At 41.2% G+C, this 20,078-nt stretch overlaps 1 protein-coding gene across 1 annotated transcript; it reads left to right on the forward strand.

Moving 5' to 3' along the window:
* Positions 1–1,707: 1,707 nt before the first annotated feature.
* On the forward strand, positions 1,708–5,690 carry LOC108635158 (P antigen family member 3-like). Its single transcript, XM_018045425.1, has 5 exons — positions 1,708–1,783; positions 2,685–2,764; positions 3,240–3,378; positions 3,783–3,908; positions 5,580–5,690. The coding sequence occupies exons 2-5, from the start codon at positions 2,693–2,695 to the stop codon at positions 5,600–5,602; spliced, it is 360 nt and encodes a 119-aa protein (XP_017900914.1). The 5' UTR covers positions 1,708–1,783; positions 2,685–2,692; the 3' UTR covers positions 5,603–5,690.
* Positions 5,691–20,078: the final 14,388 nt, after the last annotated feature.

Consider the following 20,078-nt stretch of genomic DNA (forward strand, 5'->3'; position numbering starts at 1 on the left):
CTGGGCAAGGGCTAGACCATACCTTTAATTTCTTGTGTAGGACAGTAGCCTTTACCTAGCAAGTCATAAACAGTTCTGCAACTGTAAGAGAGGGAGGGAGAGGGCAGTGAGTGGGAGACAGGCACCCTGAGTGGATGTGAGAGACCCATTAGAAGGGGGTTGACAATTAAATGGAGGGGGGCTTTGGACTAGAGCAGATGTGGTGGACATGGGAAAAAGTAGATGCATTAGACATTTTTGAAGTAAAATGGACAGAACTCAGCAAGAATATTGATTTGAGGTGAAGGAGAGGGAATTGTAATCCTGGTTAAGACCAGGTTTCTGTGTCCTGTCATAAGGGTACAAAGGTGTCATGGGGAATCCTGGAAGTTGGCCAGGTCTGGCAAGAATTCCAAATAAGCTTTTTATGTTTATGAGCTCAAGGTCTAGATGGATACAATAACCAGTATTTAGATACTTAAGAGATCCTTTTCCTTTTTAAAAAAGTGAAGTATTGAGATATAATTTATATACAGTAGAAGTCAATGCTTTAAAGCATTACCGTTTGTCGACTTTTGACATATGCATACCATTGTGTAAATACTACGACGAGAAAAACGTAGAAATCGTCCCATTGGCTTGAAAATGCTCCCTTGGGCTATTTGCATTCAGACTCCTTCCTGCACTCTTATACCCTGGCAACCACAGATATAGTTCTGTGCCTATAGTTGTGCTTTTGCAGAAATCCATTGACTTGAAATGATATAATACAGAGCTTTCTGTGTCTGGCATCTCTCCTTGGCACAGCTGAGATGCATCCTTGCTGTTACATGCATTAGTAGTTCCTTTTTAAATGACTGTGTAGTGTTCTTTTGGACGAGTATACTCTTCTGTTTTTCTTTCATCTATATGCCAGTTCTTGAATAGTTGGGCTGTTTCTAGTTTCGGCTATTAGGAGTACATGAATAAAATATTTGAGTAAAGGTCCTCGTGTGAACATGTTTTTCTTTCTCTTGGGTAAAATTGGGAAAATTAAAACTCCTAGTAAGTAGGAAAATTCCCACTATAATACAATAAGAAGAATGTGCTACTGGAGAAGACTGAAGAAATAGCTACAGAAGGAACGAAAAGGCTAAGCCAAAGTGGACACAACACCCAGCTGTGGCTGAGTCTGGTGGTGAAAGTAAAGTCCAATGCTAAAGAACAATACTGTATAGGAACCAGAGGTATATTCAGAGAAACTAGTTACCAGTTCAGACATTTAAATGTGCATTGCATCAAGCAAAAAGTGGAAACAGAAGTATTTATTTATGTACTTATTCCATGGAAGTGAGCAAAGCCATCGGGAGTATGATGGAAAACCCAGGAGCAGAGAAGGAAATGGTTCATCAAAGCATGTATAGAATTGGTATTAAAAAAACTTAATGTCTATTTCTCTCATGACTGTCTTTCTGAGACACATTCTCCACTAAGGGTAACCTGGGACTACCTATCACCACAGTGTGTGGATGCATAAGAAAGACTGCACTGGAAAGAAAAAAACATAGTCTTCAAGCCCTTTTCTCATCCTCCAGAAACCATGCAGTTCCAGGACTCTACCTCAGTGGCGGGAAAACCTCAACCTGCACTGCACGTGCCCAACGCAGGGAGCATGCGCAGTGTGTTCGTGTGCGCGCGCGCACCCCTTGCTGCGCATGCCCCTTGTTGCGCATATGCGTTCCTAAGCATTCTGTGAGGAGCGTTGGGCCTGAGACGGGTCTGTTTATTCAGTCCCGGTTCTTTCTCACTACTTGAGATTCACCAGGTAGGTTCACAGATCTGTCCTGTCTGGAGTTGAAGTGTGCGTGTGTGTGAGGGGGAGCCAGCGAGTTTTGGGCAGGTCGGGCAGTGCGATGTGGGGCCTTTGAGGAGGAAGGCCCTCAAGGTCGTCATCTTTCTCCTCACAAGTGTCGCGACGCCATAGTTCTTGCCCTGGTGGCTGGAGAGGAAGGGCAGTGGGCAAAGAAGGGCAGGGGGTAGGATGATGGTAGGGGGAGACTTGGGGGTGCTATTTGAGATATCTGGTTCATTGGGGCCCCGGAACTGACGACAGAGCCCAGAATCTGGGGCTGGCAGTGGGACCTGGGCAGGAGGCGGGTTGGGCGATTAAGGAAAGGCCTAGAAACCGGACCGCAGTAGGGTTGTGACTGTATCGCGAGATTTGTGGTAAGGTGCAAAGAGAGAGGTGGACCGGTTGTTCTGTATGCAGCCTCACCTCGGCCACAGACACTGAGAAAATCGCCATAGTCAGGCTGTAAAGACTGAGGCTTTCTTCGTGTTCCAACTGAATTCCAAGGGTGTTGGGGAAAATAGGTCTGGTGAATAGGAGTGTGACAAGAGCAATAGTCCTGAGTTTTTAAATTCTTAGCAGTATGTCACTAAATATCTTCATAATGGAGAATTCTGGTGTGAAATCAAACTTCCTCACAAAAATTCAGCCTTCCTGTGTACCTTAAGGTGATTTCTCTGCCAGGTTAGGAAAGACACAAATGGCTTTGCAAGTGACTGTATTTGGGGAATTGAAATGCATGTACACTCATACTTAAGCAGACTTTTCTTTTGAAAGTATTTTCACATTAAAAAAAAGTCAACATATGGTCATAAAAGTGATCAAATATAGCTGTACTCTTAAATACATTTTCTAAATCACAGTATTCTACTTTCAGGGAGAAATATGAGTGGGCAGGTGGCATCAACATTGGGACCTACAGATCAAGATTCCTCCCAGCTGGATGAACCTGTGGTTGTGAGTACCTTACCATTTGATGTTTTCTATTAGCACAAGTTTCTTTTTGAGAAAATGATGTTAAGTAGTACAGTTGCAGTGATAAAAGTCTTCCATGCTGATAAAGGGTGACAGTTTGTCTTAGGAAGGAACATTGATCCAGATGTATTACAGTCTGGCATTGCCTGGATGAGTATACTGTTAAATTCCCTGGAAATGTGCCCAGTGACTCCCTCCTCCTGCTTATTAACAACAGACTGCATACTTCCATCCCAACATAGATTGAAATAACTTCCAAAGTTTTTCCGGGTAACTCTTATGGGAGCTGACTCTTCTCTGTGGGAAGAGTACCTTTATTAAAAGTAAGTACATAGAATTGTGTTGGGAAAATATTGTTAGGTTTACTTAGGATCAGATATATCTATGTATTATGTGTATGTATGCTGTTAGATGTATTAACAACAAAACATTTTTATTTGCATGTACACTCTACTAGGACCAGCACCCCAATGTTGAGCAACCTCAACAAGAGGAACCACCAGCTGAGATTCAGGATATCACACCTAGAAAGGAGGAAGTACATGGAGAGGATCCAGTGAATCGTGATGAAGAGGAGGAGAAGGATGCCTCAGAAGGTAAAGTGTATCTGTGCATCATGCCTTAAGACATAACCAGTAAAAGGAGGAAAGGAAACATTAGAAATGGACTTTAGACAATTCCTAAAGAACTGAGAAGAGTAGAGTTTACAGGTTAGTGTGGTCGCTCAAATTTTCCGTTGTTTTCACGACAAAGAGAGGGGGGCAACCAAGCTGTCTGAGAACAACCCTGGAAAAGGAAAATGGTAATAACATTTGGAAAATTCTGCTTTCCTTTTTCTCCAGCAAAACATTCTTGGAATAATGCTCCTGAGGTTCTTATTCATCACATTTTTAGCATATTAACTTAAGGCTTTTAATTCATAACACCAAGGGAATGAATATCATCATTCCCTTGTTTATACTTTATGCTTTATAGCTGAATTGATGCTTTTTTTTTTAAGATTCTGGCCTGGAAGCTAATTTCCAGGAATTGTCTGTGGCAAAGACTGGGGGTGAAGGTGGAGATGGTCCTGATGTCAGGGAGGAGTTTGTATCAAATATAGAGCCTGTTGAAATGCCAGAAGCAGGTATGTCATCCATTCAGAAAGTAATTTATGTGGTTTCTGTTTTTCAGAATAGTATATCTTTACTAATATAAAGGGAACATTACTATTATTTTAATAATGGAGTTCACATAATCTTTGAAAGAAAAATCTTAGCCCTAAATATGTGTGGTATTTAAAAAGAAAAATGCATAAATTACAAGGTACATAAATATAAAATCCTACATCCAACGTAAAAGGTAAGAAAAAGAGCAACAGATTAAACCTAAGGGAAAAAGAAAACGATACTTAATAAAAGACAAGTATAAATTGTTAGGAAGAGGAAAATAAACTCAACTAATAAAGACAATGTGCTAGTTTACATAATTTTTAATATATATATACACACACATTTTTAAATATTCTTTTCCATTGTGATTTATCACAGGAAATTGGATGTTAGTTCCCTGTGCTATGTAGTAGGACCTTGTTTATCCATTCTGAATGTAATAATTTGTATCTTCCAACCCCAAACTGCCAGTCCATTCCTCTCAGTTTACATAATTGTGAAGAAAATGGACAAAGCCCAAGGATACATAATAAGAAATATGAACAAGACACTAAGAGTATATTACAGAATTAAAACAGTATAATCTGGAACTCAAATATTTCAAGAATATTGAAAAAATGGCTAGTAGGGTAGCAAAACAAATATTATTTAACATACCCCACAGTATCTAAATAACTAAACATCATAAATACCATGGATGAAATTTTGAAATTGGTCAGAGTTTTCTCTCAATCGCCATTATCATTTAGAAACAAACAAAAAATCTGCTTCTCCAGATTTTCTTTCTCTCTTCCTACCTGCTTTTCTCTCCCACTCATACTCCCTCTTGCTCTCCCTTTTCTTCTCTTCTCTCCTTTCTTTCTTTCTTTTTTTGGTGTGGCTGTGAGAAACAGTCCTATTTCTGCTTCACATTTTGATGTCCCCATGTCGCCAGTGATAGTAATAACTTAAAATTAGTGTCACCATATAATTTATTATACCAACTGGAATGCTTTCGAGGGTGAAAAGAAACAGTTAGAATTACATGAGGGCCACAAGTAAAAAGGGGGACAAATGTTTAACCGACTTAAAACAACCATATCAGGGATAAATCAGAACAAATGAAATTTTCTCCATTTTTCCATAGGAGAGAAGAAACAAATGTAATACTGGCCTTTTTATTTACTTCACTTAAGCAGTAACAGAGATAACAACTGTTTAGCTATCCTATATTCGGAATATTATTTCAAACCAATGCATTTAAATGATACTTTTTGGGGATATTTTGTTTCAGTTTTTGTGTATTTTGTTTTTCTTTGGGTGTTTTTTTTTGTTGTTGTTAAATATTTTACTGAATGTGTACACAGTTTTGCCTTCTACTGAAAACTACCTTCTGATCGGTTCCATTGATTTCATTTGTTCTGAACTCAGTGTCCTTGTTTCTTGTATAACTAGGAAGAGTAGTGTGTTTTTAAAAATACTGGTAATGTGCTTGAAAAGTCTATAAAATCTCTAGAGAGGATTAACTGAAGGTAAGCCAAAAGGTTGCCCTTAGTGTTCTTGTTTTAGTCCATTTTATAAAACTACAACTGCAGTGAACTTTGTTTACCTCTCCTGTCATCGAAATAAAGTTCTGCTAAGTAACTTTTTTAATATTCATATTATAGGTGAAGGGCAAACATTTGCTTGAAAGAAGATAAACTGAAACCATCTATGCTGTTCTTCTGTTGTGTATTTGACTGAAAGTTCTGTCAATAAAGTTTCATTTTCTACTGGCACATGTTTTGTTAAATTTATCCCCAGGTATTTAATGTTACTGAAAATTAATGGTTTGTGACTTTTATTGTCTAGTTGAGGATGTATGTAGAGATAGAATGTCAGTATATAGATTTTCTGTCCAACAATTCCTCTAAATATGCATATTAATTCCACAAATTTAGATCTAGATTATTTTTGCTTTTCAAGATATAGTATTATATTTGAATATCAAAATTTCTACTGGCTTAAACCTTAAACCTTTCCTCATTTTGCAGCATTGAACAAACCTGGCCAGAATAGTCTTGACTAAAGCAGGTGATAATTGGAATTTTTCCCAACAGGAAATGAAAAATCTCCATTTCAACCTGTTTACGTTGCTTTTTTGTAGATATATTTTTTTCAGAGTTAAGTTCCATTCTATTCCTAATTTGCTGTCTTGAATATAGATTAACTTTCATCAAAAACTTATACTGCATCAATTGTGATGATCGTAGAATTGTTTTCCCTCCATTTTTCTATTAATGTGATGAATTGAATTGGTAACCTTGACTGGCGCACTAAGCACAGCCGAGAGGAGCTACCCCACGTCCGAGGTCAGGGGCAGTGGCCGAGAGTGCCAGGCAGTGACGGTGCAGGAACGGCTGAGAGGAGCTACCCCGTGCCTGAGGCCAAGGGCGGCGGCTGAGAGGAGCCACCCCGCGTGCACGACCAAGGCCAGGGATGGTGGCCAAGAGGAGCCACCCCAGGTCCGAGGCCAGGGGCAGCGGCGGGAGGAGCAACCCCATGTCCAAGGAGTGGTGGCTGCGTGGGCGCAGGAGGGCCTAGAGGAGCCATCCCACGTTGAAGGTCAGGAAGGGTGGCGGTGATGAGATACCCCTCATCCAAGGTAAGGAGCAGCCGTGAAGAGATACCCATGATCAAGGTAAGAGAAACCCAAGTAAGATGGTAGGTGTTGCAAGAGGGCATCAGAGGGCAGACACACTGAAACCATACTCACAGAAAACTAGTCAATCTAATCACACTAGGACCACAGTCTTGTGTAACTCAATGAAACTAAGCCATGCCCACAGGGCAACCCAAGAAGGGCGGGTCGTGGTGGAGACATCTGACAGAATGTGATCCACTGGAGAAGGGAATGGCAAACCACTTCAGTATTCTTGCCTAGAGAACCCCATGAACAGTATGAAAAGGCAAAAGGATAGGATGCTGAAAGAGGAGCTCCCCAGGTGGGTAGGTGCCCAATATGCTACTGGAGATCAGTGGACAAAAAAGAATGAAGAGACGGCGTCAAAGAAAAAACAACACCCAGTTGTGGATGTGACAGGTGATGGAAGTAGAGTCCAGTGCTGTAAAGAGCAATATTGCATGGGAACCTGGAATGTCAGGTCCATGAATCAAGGCAAATTGGAAGTGGTCAAACAAGAGATGGCAAGAGTGAACGTAGACATTCTAGAAATCAGCAAACTAAAATGGACTGGAATGGGTGAATTTAACTCAGATGACCATTATATCTACTACTGCGGGCAGGAATCCCTCAGAAGAAATGGAGTAGCCATCATGGTCAACAAAAGAGTCCAAAATGCAGTACTTGGATGCAGTCTCAAAAAAGACAGAATGATCTCTGTTCGTCTCCAAGGCAAACCATTCAATATCACAGTAATCCAAGTCTATGCCCCAACAGTAACGCTGGAGAAGCTGAATGATTCTATGAAGACCTACAAAACCTTTTAGAATTAACACCCAAAAAAGATGTCCTTTTCATTATAGAGGACTGGAATGCAAATGTAGAAAGTCAAGAAACACCTGGAGTAACAGGCAAATTTGGCCTTGGAATGCAGAATAAAGCAGGGCAAAGACTAATAGAGTTTTGCCAAGAACATGCACTGGTCATAGCAAACACCCTCTTCCAACAACACAAGAGAAGACTCTACACATGGACATCACCAGATGGTCAACACTGAAATCAGATTGATTATATTCTTTGCAGCCAAAGATGGAGAAGCTCTATACAGTCAACAAAAACAAGACCAGGAGCAGACTGTGGCTCAGATCATGAAATCCTTATTACCAAATTCAGAGTCAAATTGAAGAAAGTAGGGAAAACCGCTAGACCATTCAGGTATGACCTAAGTCAAATCCCCTATGATTATACAATGGAAGTGAGAAATAGATTTAAGGGCCTAGATCTGATAGAGTGCTTGATGAACTATGGAATGAGGTTCATGACATTGCACAGGAGACAGGGACCAAGACCATCCCCATGGAAAAGAAATGCAACAAAGCCAAATGGCTGTCTGGGGAGGCCTTACAAAAAGCTGTGAAAAGAAGAGAAGCAAAAAGCAAAGGAGAAAAGGAAAGATATAAGCATCTGAATGCAGAGTTCCAAAGAATAGCAAGAAGAGATAAGAAAGCCTTCTTCAGCGATCAATGCAACGAAATAGAGGAAAAGAACAGAATGGGGAAGACTAGAGATTTCTTCAAGAAAATTAGAGATACCAAGGGAACATTTCATGCAAAGATGGGCTCGATAAAGGACAGAAATAGTATGGACCTAACAGAAGCAGAAGATATTAAGAAGAGGTGGCAAGAATGTACAGTGAACTGTACAAAAAAGATCTTCATGACCCGGATAATGACGATGGTGTTATCACTCACCTAGAGCCCAGATATCCTGGAATGTAAAGTCAAGTGGGCCTTAGAAAGCATCACTACGAACAAAGCTAGTGGAGGTGTTGGAATTCCAGTGGAGCTATTTCAAATCCTGAAAGATGATGCTGTGAAAGTGCTGCACTCAATATGCCAGCAAGTTTGGAAAACTCAGCAGTGGCCACAGGACTGGAAAAGGTCAGCTTTCATTCCAATCCAAAAGAAAGGCAATGCCAAAGAATGCTCAAACTACCGCACAATTGCACTCATCTCACATGCTAGTAAAGTAATCGTCCAAATTCTCCAAGCCAGGCTTTAGCAATATATGAACTGTGAACTTCCTGATGTTCAAGCTGGTTTTTAGAAAAGGCAGAGGAACCAGAGATCAAATTGCCAACATCCGCTGGATCATGGAAAAATCAAGAGAGTTCCAGAAAAACGTCTATTTCTGCTTTATTGACTATGCCAAAGCCTTTGACTGTGTGGATCACAATAAACTGTGGAAGATTCTGAGAGAGATGGGAATACCAGACCACCTGACCTGTCTCTTGAGAAATCAGTATGCAGGTCAGGAAGCAACAGGTAGAACTGGACATGGAACCACAGACTGGTTCCAAATTGGAAAAGGAGTACGTCAAGACTGTATATTCTCACCCTGCTTATTTAACTTATATGCAGAGTACCTCATGAGAAACACTGGACTGGAAGAAACACAAGCTGGGATCCAGATTGCCGGGAGAAATATCAATAACCTCAGAGATGCAGATGACACCAGCCCAATGGTAGAAAGTGAAGAGGAACTACAAAAGCCTCTTGATGAAAGCGAAAGGGGAGAGTGAAAAAGTTGGCTTAAAGCTCAACATTCAGAAAACGAAGATCATGGCATCCGGTCCCATCACTTCATGGGAAATAGATGGGGAAACAGTGGAAACAGTGGCAGACTTTACTTTTGGGGGCTCCAAAATCACTGCAGATGGTGACTGCAGCCATGAAATTAAAAGACACTTACTCCTTGGAAGAAAAGTTATGACCAACCTAGATAGCATATTCAAAAGCAGAGACATTACTTTGCCAACTAATGTCCGTCTAGTCAAGGCTATGGTTTTTCCAGTAGTAATGTGTGAATGTGAGAGTTGGAGTGTAAAGAAGGCTGAGCACCTAAGAATTGATGCTTTTGAGCTGTGGTGTTGGAGAAGACTCTTGAGAGTCCCTTGGACTGCAAGGAGATCCAACCAGTCCATTCTGAAAGAGATCAGCCCTAGGATTTCTTTGGAAGGTATGATGCTAAAGCTGAAACTCCAGTACTTTGGCCATGTCATGCGAAGAGTTGACTCACTGGAAAAGACTCTGATGCTGGGAGGGATTGGGGGCAGGAGGAGAAGGGGACGACAGAGGATGAGATGGCTGGATGGCATCACTGACTCGATGGACATGAGTCTGAGTGAACTCTGGGAGTTGGTGATGGACAGGGAGGCCTGGCGTGCTGAGATTCATGAGGTCACAAAAAGTCGAACACAACTGAGGGACTGAACTGAACTGAACTGAACGGATACATTTAAATCACTCGTGTACTTCTAGGGTTAAAAAACTTTGGTCATAACATATGCTTTAGGTGTAATCTACATGTTAATGCATATACATACGTATATATACCCACACCTAAAAAATTCATAAAAGCCTTTGGTCTTCTCTTGAATAAATGGGTTTACACAATGTGCCACCCAAATCTCATATGCTGTTCCTGATGAAATCATTGACAGAGAAACATTTTTAAAAACTTAATATATTTCTATTGTCCTGTAGAGAAATGGAATGCCAAAGCCATTGTTAAAGATTGTAGGGAGACAGGAAAGAAACTGCTGTCAACTTCCATGGTAAGTGGCACAGCATATCTTTCACACATATCTGATTTGCCTTCCAAGTTCTTTTGGGTGCAGGGAGAGAGCGGCTACAAACATCTTTTCTTCTCCATGGCGTCGTCCATTGGCTTGATAGTCACCAGATCTCAGAAGCCCTGCAGTTGTCTGTGTATGTGTGTGTGAATCACTCAGTCGTGTCCGACTTTTTGCGACCCTACGAACTGTAGCCCGCCAGGCTTCTCTGTCCATGGAATTGTCCAGGCAAGAATACTGGAGTCGATTGCCGTTCCCTTCTCCAGAGGATCTTCCCAGCCCAGGGATCGAACCCTGGTCTCCTGCAGATTCTTTACCATTTGAGCTACAGGGAAGTCCTCCAGCTATCTGATTCCTCCCTTATATCCTTATTATTAACATAATAACAAAACGCTTACATCTCTGAGCCCCCATCTGCATCCTCACGCAGCAAAAAAATATATATTTCTGCAACAAAGGACCTATTCAGAATTCACTCTGCTTAACGAATAACAGGGGATTACAAATAGCAGCTGTTGTGCCCTTACAGAGGTATGAAAATCCAGGTCCAAAAGGACTGAAAATGGGAGGTTCAAATCTACCATGAGACTTAAATTAGAGTATCCCATCTTACCAAAAAGTATGTAAAAAAGCCCTAGGTCATGGAGCTGCCTGACAAGATTAGATCCTAGCTAGAAGCAAAGGGAAAGGAATGAGGGGAACTTCATGAGACAGAACGACTTGAGTCTTATCTGCTTTGTCTCCTTAATTGGCTGTGACATGACGTGACTTCAGTATTTTTGCCTTGAGAACCCCATGAACAGTATGAAAAGGCAAAATGATAGGATACGGAAAGAGGAACTCCCCAGGTCAGTAGGTGCCCAATATGCTACTGGAGATCAGTGGAGAAATAACTCCAGAAAGAATGAAGGGATGGAGCCAAAGCAAAAACAATACCCAGCTGTGGGTGTGACTGGTGATAGAAGCAAGGTCCATTGCTGTAAAGAGCAATATTGCATAGGAACCTGGAATGTCAGGTCCATGAATCAAGGCAAATTGGAAGTGGTCAAACAAGAGACGGCAAGAGTGAACGTCGACATTCTAGAAATCAGAGAACTAAACTGGACTGGAATGGGTGAATGTAACTCAGATGACCATTATATCTACTACTGCAGGGAGGAATCCCTCAGAAGAAATGGAGTAGCCATCATGGTCAACAAAAGAGTCCGAAATGCAGTACTTGGATGCAGTCTCAAAAACGACAGAATGATCTCTGTTCGTCTCCAAGGCAAACCATTCAATATCACAGTAATCCAAGTCTATGCCCCAACCAGTAATGCTGAAGAAGCTGAAGTTGAATGGTTCTATGAAGACCTACAAGACCTTCTAGAACTAATACCCAAAAAAGATGTCCTTTTCATTATAGAGTACTGGAATGCAAAAGTAGAAAGTCAAGAAACATCTGGAGTAACAGGCAAATTCGGCCTTGGAATGCGGAATGAAGCAGGGCAAAGACTAATAGAGTTTTTCCAAGAACATGCACTGGTCATAGCAAACACCCTCTTCCAACAACACAAGAGAAGACTCTGCACATGGACATCACCAGATGGTCAACACCGAAATCAGACTGATTATATTCTTTGCAGCCAAAGATGGAGAAGCTCTATACAGTCAGCAAAAACAAGACCAGGAGCTGACTGTGGCTCAGATCATGAACTCCTCATAACCAAATTCAGACTTAAGTTGAAGAAAGTAGGGAAAACTGCCAGACCATTCAGATATGACCTAAATGAAATCCCTTTGATTATACAGTGGAAGTGAGAAATAGATTTAAGGGCCTAGATCTGATAGATAGAGTGCCTGATGAACTATGGAATGAGGTTCGTGACATTGTACAGGAGACAGGGATCAAGACCATCCCCATGGAAAAGAAATGTAACAAAGCCAAATGGCTGTCTGGGGAGGCCTCACAAATAGCAGTGAAAAGAAGAGAAGAAAAGCAAAGGAGAAAAGGAAAAATATAAGCATCTGAATGCAGAGTTCCACCACCAATAAAAAATGAAATACATTATGGATGAGCCTTTAAACTATTTTTAAGTCAAAGAAACCAGTCATAAAGAGTAATATACTCTGTAATTGTATGTATATGCAATGTTGAGAACAGACAGAGAGTGCACTGGTAGATGCCTAGCATTAGAGTTTCTCATTCGGGTGATTAAAATATTGTTAAGTTGTGTTGATGGTTGCACAATTTTGTGAATATACTAAATATCACTAACATGTTCAAGTTCAAGGATTCCATTGTATGATTTGTAAAGTAAATATAATTTGTAACTATTTATAACAATAAAGCTTTTGAAATTGATACAAGTAAAGAAACCAATTAAATAACATTTCAGTCCAAATCATATATTCCAATAATCCTAAAACTTCTCTGAAAATGACTGAGTCCTGTAAATGTTGGCATGCAATGGGATTATAACTGTATTACTTGTGTGATAACACAGTAAAGTACGTCAAAATTCTATTTCTGCAACAACTCGCAGCTGAGTACAAGAGGTTGTCCAACAATTGGTTGTCCAACAATTGGTTATGCTTTATAAGCTGGTATATGCTGGGGGCCAGCATGAGGAACTCCGCCCATGGCAAAGGTCATGAGGAAGGAGGCTTAGCATACGCAAAGGCGTGATCAAGCCTCAGGGAACCCCCTGTTCCCTAGCATCTAACCCCAAAACCAGAGTCTGTTTTATGCTCTCACCTACACCTCTGACTTTACGGGGGGCTCTCCCCCATAACCGTTTCTCTTGGAGAAGGAGTAAACGTGCAGCTCCAAGGCAATAAAAATTCTTGGGCGTGACAAGAATGTTTCAGCTTACGGACTCCTCTGAAGGTTATCTAGCCCACCTGTATAGGTTCGTCCGGCCACATCTGATTGTTTACAGCCTCCAAATCTGAGAGGCACAAGATGTTTTAGACTTACTAAAGGCAAATTCTTTTGGGGAATTAGAAATTATTAGTATAGTGTGTTGGTTAGGAATTATATTGGTGAAGGGTTTTTCATTTGTTGTGTCAATAATTGCTGCTAATTCCCTGCTCTGGGTGGGACAAGGATGTCTCAGGTCAAACCTCTCTGCTGACAGACTAGCTTGTGTGACAGGATTATCCATACTGCTGCCACTAGGCACATGATTGTTTACTACCTCTCAACCATAAACAGCACAGAGAGTTTTGGAGTATTTTGAGAGTCTTAATTAGCATAGGGCTTTTTCTTCTTGAGTCAATGATTGCCGCCAGGCCTCCATATCCTTAGGCACCTGGGAATATATTAATCAATGTATTTGGAATATAGAAAAGGAAATACAGTAGTTTTTGATGTTAGCAATACTAGACTTTTTGAGTTAATGGATTTTCTCTTTTGTAATAGATCACTGTGCTTTGTTATAAATCACTGTGTCCTTGCTATGTAAAAATGTAACTTTATCATATCTTAAGACTAAAATAGATCTTAAGGGGAGCATTGATGAAAGGATTTTCATTTGTTGGGCTGATGTTTGCTGCTAAATCTCCATGTTCCCTACCCTTATAATGAATATAACTAACATATAGGAGAAATAAGTATTAACCTTTAAGACTAATCATGTTAACCTTGGGTTCAATAAATTCCTTTCTTGATTGTAACTCACTACACCCTCACCCTATAGGAATGTAACTTTATTTGGAGGGCGGTGCTTGGTTTAAGAAAAAACACCCTTGGAAGAAATAAGTTTTTTGGTTATCAGAAAGAAAGGATCATAAAATGTCAGCAGGTCTCACTCATGGCCAGAAGATGATGTACCTTTTTTTATACATTTATGTGAAGCACCTGATTTTGATAAAGGTCAGGACTGCTGACCCCCGCGTGACTCTGTATTCATCCCTATGTGTAACAAAAGGTATATAAGCAAACCCAAAAATAAAGAAATCGGATCAGTTTCCGGAAAGACTGATTCCCCCATGTCGCTTCTTTCTTGCTCCCGTTTTTCTGGCTGAATTCCCATCTGAGCATGGATGCTATTCCACATAATCCAAGTTATTCAGCCTCTTTTTCTCCACTAATCTTCCTACTACACTATCCGTTTCTAATCTCTCTCTATATCTGTGATTAAATATGTATTTTTCCAAAGATGCTGACTCCATCCCCACCTTCGAATCACCCTGGATCCACCGGGGCTGGACCCCGGCAGGTATATCTTCTCCATACGGACTCAAGGATTGAGAGAGTGTTCTTTCAGTCAGGAGAATAAAAAGATTATTCAACTCAATATATACTCAGTAAGCTCACAATGTTTCAGGCAGGATCTCAAATCAACATCCCGCATGGCATGTTCCAGCCATTCTGAACCTCTTTCTAGTCATCGCATCCCCCATGCTCTCTCTGATTTCCACGACTTCATTATCTTCTGTCAGGGATGATTCCTTCCATCTTCCTCTGGCTGAAACACCTTACCTTCAGCTCTCAGGACTTGTCTTTATCTAGGGAGCTTATCTGTCCTTCTGAAATTAGATTATTTCCTGGTATATACTGACAAGTCCATATAATTACCTTCTCTCTGATAGAAAACACTTGCCAAGTTCCTTGTCAGTGATTGTTTTATTGAATGTCTCCAAACAGACTAGGAGTCACTGAGGGTGGAGATTGTGTGTGTCTTTTCCACCCTTGAATCCCAGAGCCTAACATAATCTGGGAGACACTGTTTAACATATTCAGTGTCATAGTTCAGTATCAGATGTTAGAATGGGGAAATACTCTGTTATGAAATCATACATCAAATTCTTGTTCATCCAACACAGGTTGAATCTGAATGGAGGCAGAAGCCCTAAATAGACATTTCTTCAAAGAAGACATACAGAGGGTCAACAAACACAGGAAATGATAAAAATGGAAATCAAAACTACAGTGAGGTATAATCTCACAGTGGTCAGAATGGCCATCACCAAAAGAAATCTACAAACAGTAAGTGCTAGACAGGTTGTTGTAAAAAGAAATGCTAGTGCACTGTTGGTGGGGATGTACATTGGTACATTCACTATGGAGAACACTGTGAAGTTTCCTTAAAAAACTAAAATTAAAACTACCATAGGACCCATCAATCCCACAGCTGGGCATATACCCAGAGAAAACCATAATTCAAAAAGACACATGTAGACCAAGATTCACTGCAGTGGTGTTTACAATAGATAGCTAGGGTATGGAAGCAACCTAGATGTCCATTGAAAGATGAATGAATAAATAATTTGTGATACATATGTACAATAGAATTTTACTCAGCCATGAAAAGGAATGAAATTGTGCCATTTGTAGAAATGTGGATGGAACTAGAGACTGTCATATAGAATGAATTTAGTCAGAAAGAGAAAAACAAATATTATATATTAATGCATATAAGTGGAATCTAAAAACAATGGTATAGATGACCTTATTTGCAAAGCAGAAATTGAGATGCAGATGTAGAGAACAAATGTATATATACCGAGGGAGAAGGAGGAGTGAGATGATTGGAAGACAGGGATTGCAAGATTGACGCTGTGTACAATATAGATAACTAATGAGAACTTACTGTACAGCACAGGGAACTCTACTCAGTGCTCTGTGGGAACCTAAACGAGAAGGAAATGCAACAGAGATGGGATATATGTATAGGTATAGCTGAGTCACCTTGCATACAGCAGAAACTAACACAACATTGTAAAGAATCTATACTTCAGTAAAAAATCTGAATGGAAGAGTTCAGTTAATAAAGTTGATATTTTAAATTTTTACTGGTGGAACATGACAGAATTTCATTATAAAACCGACAAGTATATCAACATTTATTCAAGTTCAGAATGGGCTAAGCGGAAATGCAGTCTGAGGTTTAGGTGTCTTGGGGAAAGGTTTCTTTGGTCAGAATAGGATACACACAGCAAGGGCCAAGCCCTTGTTTCCCATTGAAGGCTGTTGTGTCTGTAGCAGTGCCTGGAACTGTGGGCACAATTTTGATACCAAAAGGGGACATTGGCTTAGGAGAAGCCCATCCAGTAAAGATGGAAACCCAGAAATACGAAGTTGGTTACATGAAGGCATCATTGAGATACTAAATTGGCCATGCATGGAACCTCTCTGCCCACGGACTTCTTCTTAAATAGATAAATTTCATCATAACTTGAACCAATTTTGTCATGTTTTCTGCCATCGCAAGACTGGTATCTTAACTATGCCATCTCAAGACTGTATCTTAACTAAGTGATCCTAGCTCTATCTAGTGTTTCATTCCTGGTCCCTCTTTGTCACCAGAGAGACAAGGATGAGTCCTCTGCTGGCTTCTGGGGACACTCTCAGGGACTTTGACAAACCTTATCCATCACCTTGGACTCCCCTAAAACCCACCCAGACTGTGCCCATTCCTACAATGGCCATGTAGAGCCTGGGATCCACTGTTGGCACCCTTGGCTATAGAAAAAACTATGAGAGCTAGTTCCTTACCTTTACAACATACAATTTTTATCTCCCTTACACAACCCTTAAGAAATCTGTATGTGGGTCAAGAAGTAACCATTAGAACTGGACACAGAATAACTGATTGGTTTCAGAATTGGGAAAGGAGTATGGCAAGGGTTTTATATCATCACCCTGCTTATTTAACTTATTTCAAGAGTATGCCAAGAGAAATGCTAGACTGGATGAATCACAAGCTGGAATCAAGATTGCCCTGATAAATATCAACAACTTCAGATATGCAGATAACACCACTCTAATGGCAGAAAGTGAAGAGGAACCAAAGAGCCTTCTGATGAGGGTGAAAGAGGAGAGTGATAAAGCTGTCTTGAAACTCAGCATTGAAAAAACTAAGATCCTGGCATTCGGTCCCATCATGTTCTGGCAAATAGATGGGGAAAAAGTGGAAGCAGTGACAGATTTTATTTTCTTGGGCTCCAAAATCACTGTGGACTGTGACTGCAGCCACAAAATTAAAAGACACTTTCTTCTTGGAAGGAAAGCCATGAAAAACCTAGTTCAGTTCAGTTCAGTTCAGTGGCTCAGTCCTGTCCGACTCTTTGTGACCCGATGAATGGCAGCACCCCAGGCCTCTCTATCCATCACCAACTCCCAGAGCCCACCCAAACCCATGTCCATTGAATCAATGATGCATCCAACCATCTTATCCTCTGTCGTCCCCTTCTCCTCCTGCCCTCAATCTTTCCCAGAATCAGGGTCTTTTCAAGTGAGTCAGCTCTTCGCATCAGGTGGCCCAAGTATTGGAGTTTCAGCTTCAAAATCAGTCCTACCAATGAATACACAGGACTGATTTCCTTTAGGATGGACTAGTTGGCTCTCCTTGCAGTCCAAGGGACTCTCAAGAGCCTGCTTCATAACCACAGTTCAAAAGCATCAATTCTTTGGCGCTCAGTTTTCTTGATGATCCAACTCTCACATCCATACATGACCACTGGAAAAACCATAGCCTTGACTAGACGGACCTCTGTTGACAAAGTAATGTCTCTGCTTTTTAATATTCTGACTAGGTTGGTCATAACTTTCCTTCCAAGGAGCAAGTGTCTTTTAATTTCATGGCTGTAATCACCATCTGCAGTGATTTTGGAGCCCAGAAAAATAGAGTCAGCCACTGTTTCCACTGTTTCCCCATCTATTTCCCATGAAGTGATGGGACTGGATGCCATGATCTTAGTTTTCTGAATGTTGAGCTTTAAGCCAACTTTTTCACTCTCCTCTTTCACTTTCATCAAGAGGCTCTTTAATTCTTCTTCATTTTCTGCCGTACAGTATATTAAATAGCAGAGACATCACTTTGCTGACCAAGGTCCATCTACTCTAAGCTATGGTTTTCCCAGCAATGGAAACCCACTCCAGTATTCTTGCTTGGAAAATCTCATAGACGGAGGAGCCTGGTAGGCTGCAGTCCACGGGGTTGCCAAGAGTTGGACATGACTGAGCGACTTGACTTTCACTTTTCACTTTCATGGCATTGGAGAAGGAAATGGCAACCCACTCCAGTGTTCTTGCCTGGGGAATCCCAGGGACGGGGGAGCCTGGTGGGGCTGCCATCCATGGGGTCGCACAGAGTCAGACACGACTGAAGTGACTTAGCAGCAGCAGCAGCAGCATGTACAGATATGAGAGTTGGACCATAAAGATGGCTGAACGCCAACGAATTGATACTTTTGAACTGTGATGCTGGAGAAGACTCTTGAGATTCCCTTGGCATACAAGGAGATCAAACCACTCAGTCCCAAAGGAAATCAATCCAGAATATTTGTTTGAAGGACTGATGCTGAACCTGAAGCTGCAATTATTTGGCCACACGTTGCAAAGGAGTGACTCACTGGAAAAGACCCTGATGCTATGAAAGATTGAAGGCAAAAGGAGAAGGGTGCCACAGAGGATGCGATGGTTAGATAGCATCACTGACTGAATGGACATGAATGTGAGCAAACTCCAGGAGACAGTGAAGGATAGGGGAACCTGATGTGCTGCAGTCCATGGGTTCTCCAAGAGTGGGACACGGCTTATCAACTGAAAAACGACAACAACCTAACAACTCACCTGATGTCAACTCACAGTGATGTCTGTGCCCTGGTGTGTAAACTTAAAGAACAGCATAGAGGACTTCGCTGTAGTCTAGGGGTTGGGAGTCTGCCTTCCAATTCAGGGGACATGGGTTCTACCCCTACTCTTGGAAAATCCAAATGCTGTGGGGCAACTAAACCTGTGTGCCACGCCTACTGAGGCCCACATGCACTGGAGCCTGTGCTTTGCAATAAAAGAAGCCTCCAACTTGCCACAATTAGAGAAAGCCTGGGCACAGCAACGAGGACACAGCACAGCCAAAATAAACTAAAAAGAAGAAAGAACAGCATACCTATGGCACCTACTCCCTCCACTCCAGCACTCTGGTTTTGCACTGATAAACTGGCTGCAGTGAGGATGTGAGAGAGTTGCACTGGTCTGTAGCACTTGCTGGCTAATTTTTGTGGTGTAAATACTGTCACCATTGCTAATGGTGAGCAGCTAACAATCTATAAATCGGTTTGTAAAACCCCTGGAAATTTAGGGATGAGCAGGTAACGATTCTTGTGTGATCTGGCTCTAGCATACTGCTGAGTGCAGTGAAACTAAACAAGATTTTCAAGAATGCTGGCAGTCTTCCCCTCCTCACTGATGCGTGTTTCATGGTCTGAGGTTTATGACATCTTCTGAACCATAACCAGGCTGTTTGCATCTTACATTTTCCATGCTGGGGGATGGGGGGAAGAGGAAGAAGTGTTGGGCTTCAGGGCCCCATTCTCACAGAATGTATGGAAAATGGGGTGGTATGATCAAGTCTCTGACATGAATTCAAAACGTGCCTAGGCCTCTCATATCTCCTACCCCTCAAATATACACCATGAACCCAGGCAGCCAGAACCACAGCAACTTGTCTAAGCACACCCATGCAGTAAGTGATGGACTTGGGATTCTACTTCAGATATGCCTCTCCACAAGGTAAGAGTCAGTTTTCATTGGAAAGGTCAGCTTTCATTTCAAATCCCAAAGAAAGGGCAATGCCAAAGAATAATCAAACTACCACACAATGTGCTCATCTCATATGCTGGCAAAGTAATGCTCGAAATTCTCCAAGGTAGGCTTCAAGAGTACATGAACTGAGAACTTCCAGATGTTCAAGCTGGATTTAGAAAATGCAGAGGAACCAGAGTCAAATTGCCAACAACCATTGGATCATAGAAAAAGCAAGAGAATTCTGCTTCATTGACTACACTACGGCTTTGACAGTGTGGATACACAACAAAATGTGGACAATTCTTTAAAGAGATGGGAATACTGCCACCTTACCTGCCCTCCCTAAGAAATCTGTA

This window comes from Capra hircus, unplaced genomic scaffold (assembly GCF_001704415.2).
Source record: "Capra hircus breed San Clemente unplaced genomic scaffold, ASM170441v1, whole genome shotgun sequence".
Lineage (NCBI taxonomy): Eukaryota > Metazoa > Chordata > Mammalia > Artiodactyla > Bovidae > Capra > Capra hircus.

Coding starts and splice junctions, on each gene's coding strand:
- LOC108635158 (XM_018045425.1), top strand. CDS start 2,693: ATGAGTGGGCAGGTGGCATCAACATTGGGACCTACAGATCAAGATTCC. Junction 2,765..3,239: donor AGCTGGATGAACCTGTGGTT/GTGAGTACCTTA, acceptor ACACTCTACTAG/GACCAGCACCCCAATGTTGA. Junction 3,379..3,782: donor GGAGAAGGATGCCTCAGAAG/GTAAAGTGTATC, acceptor TTTTTTTTTAAG/ATTCTGGCCTGGAAGCTAAT.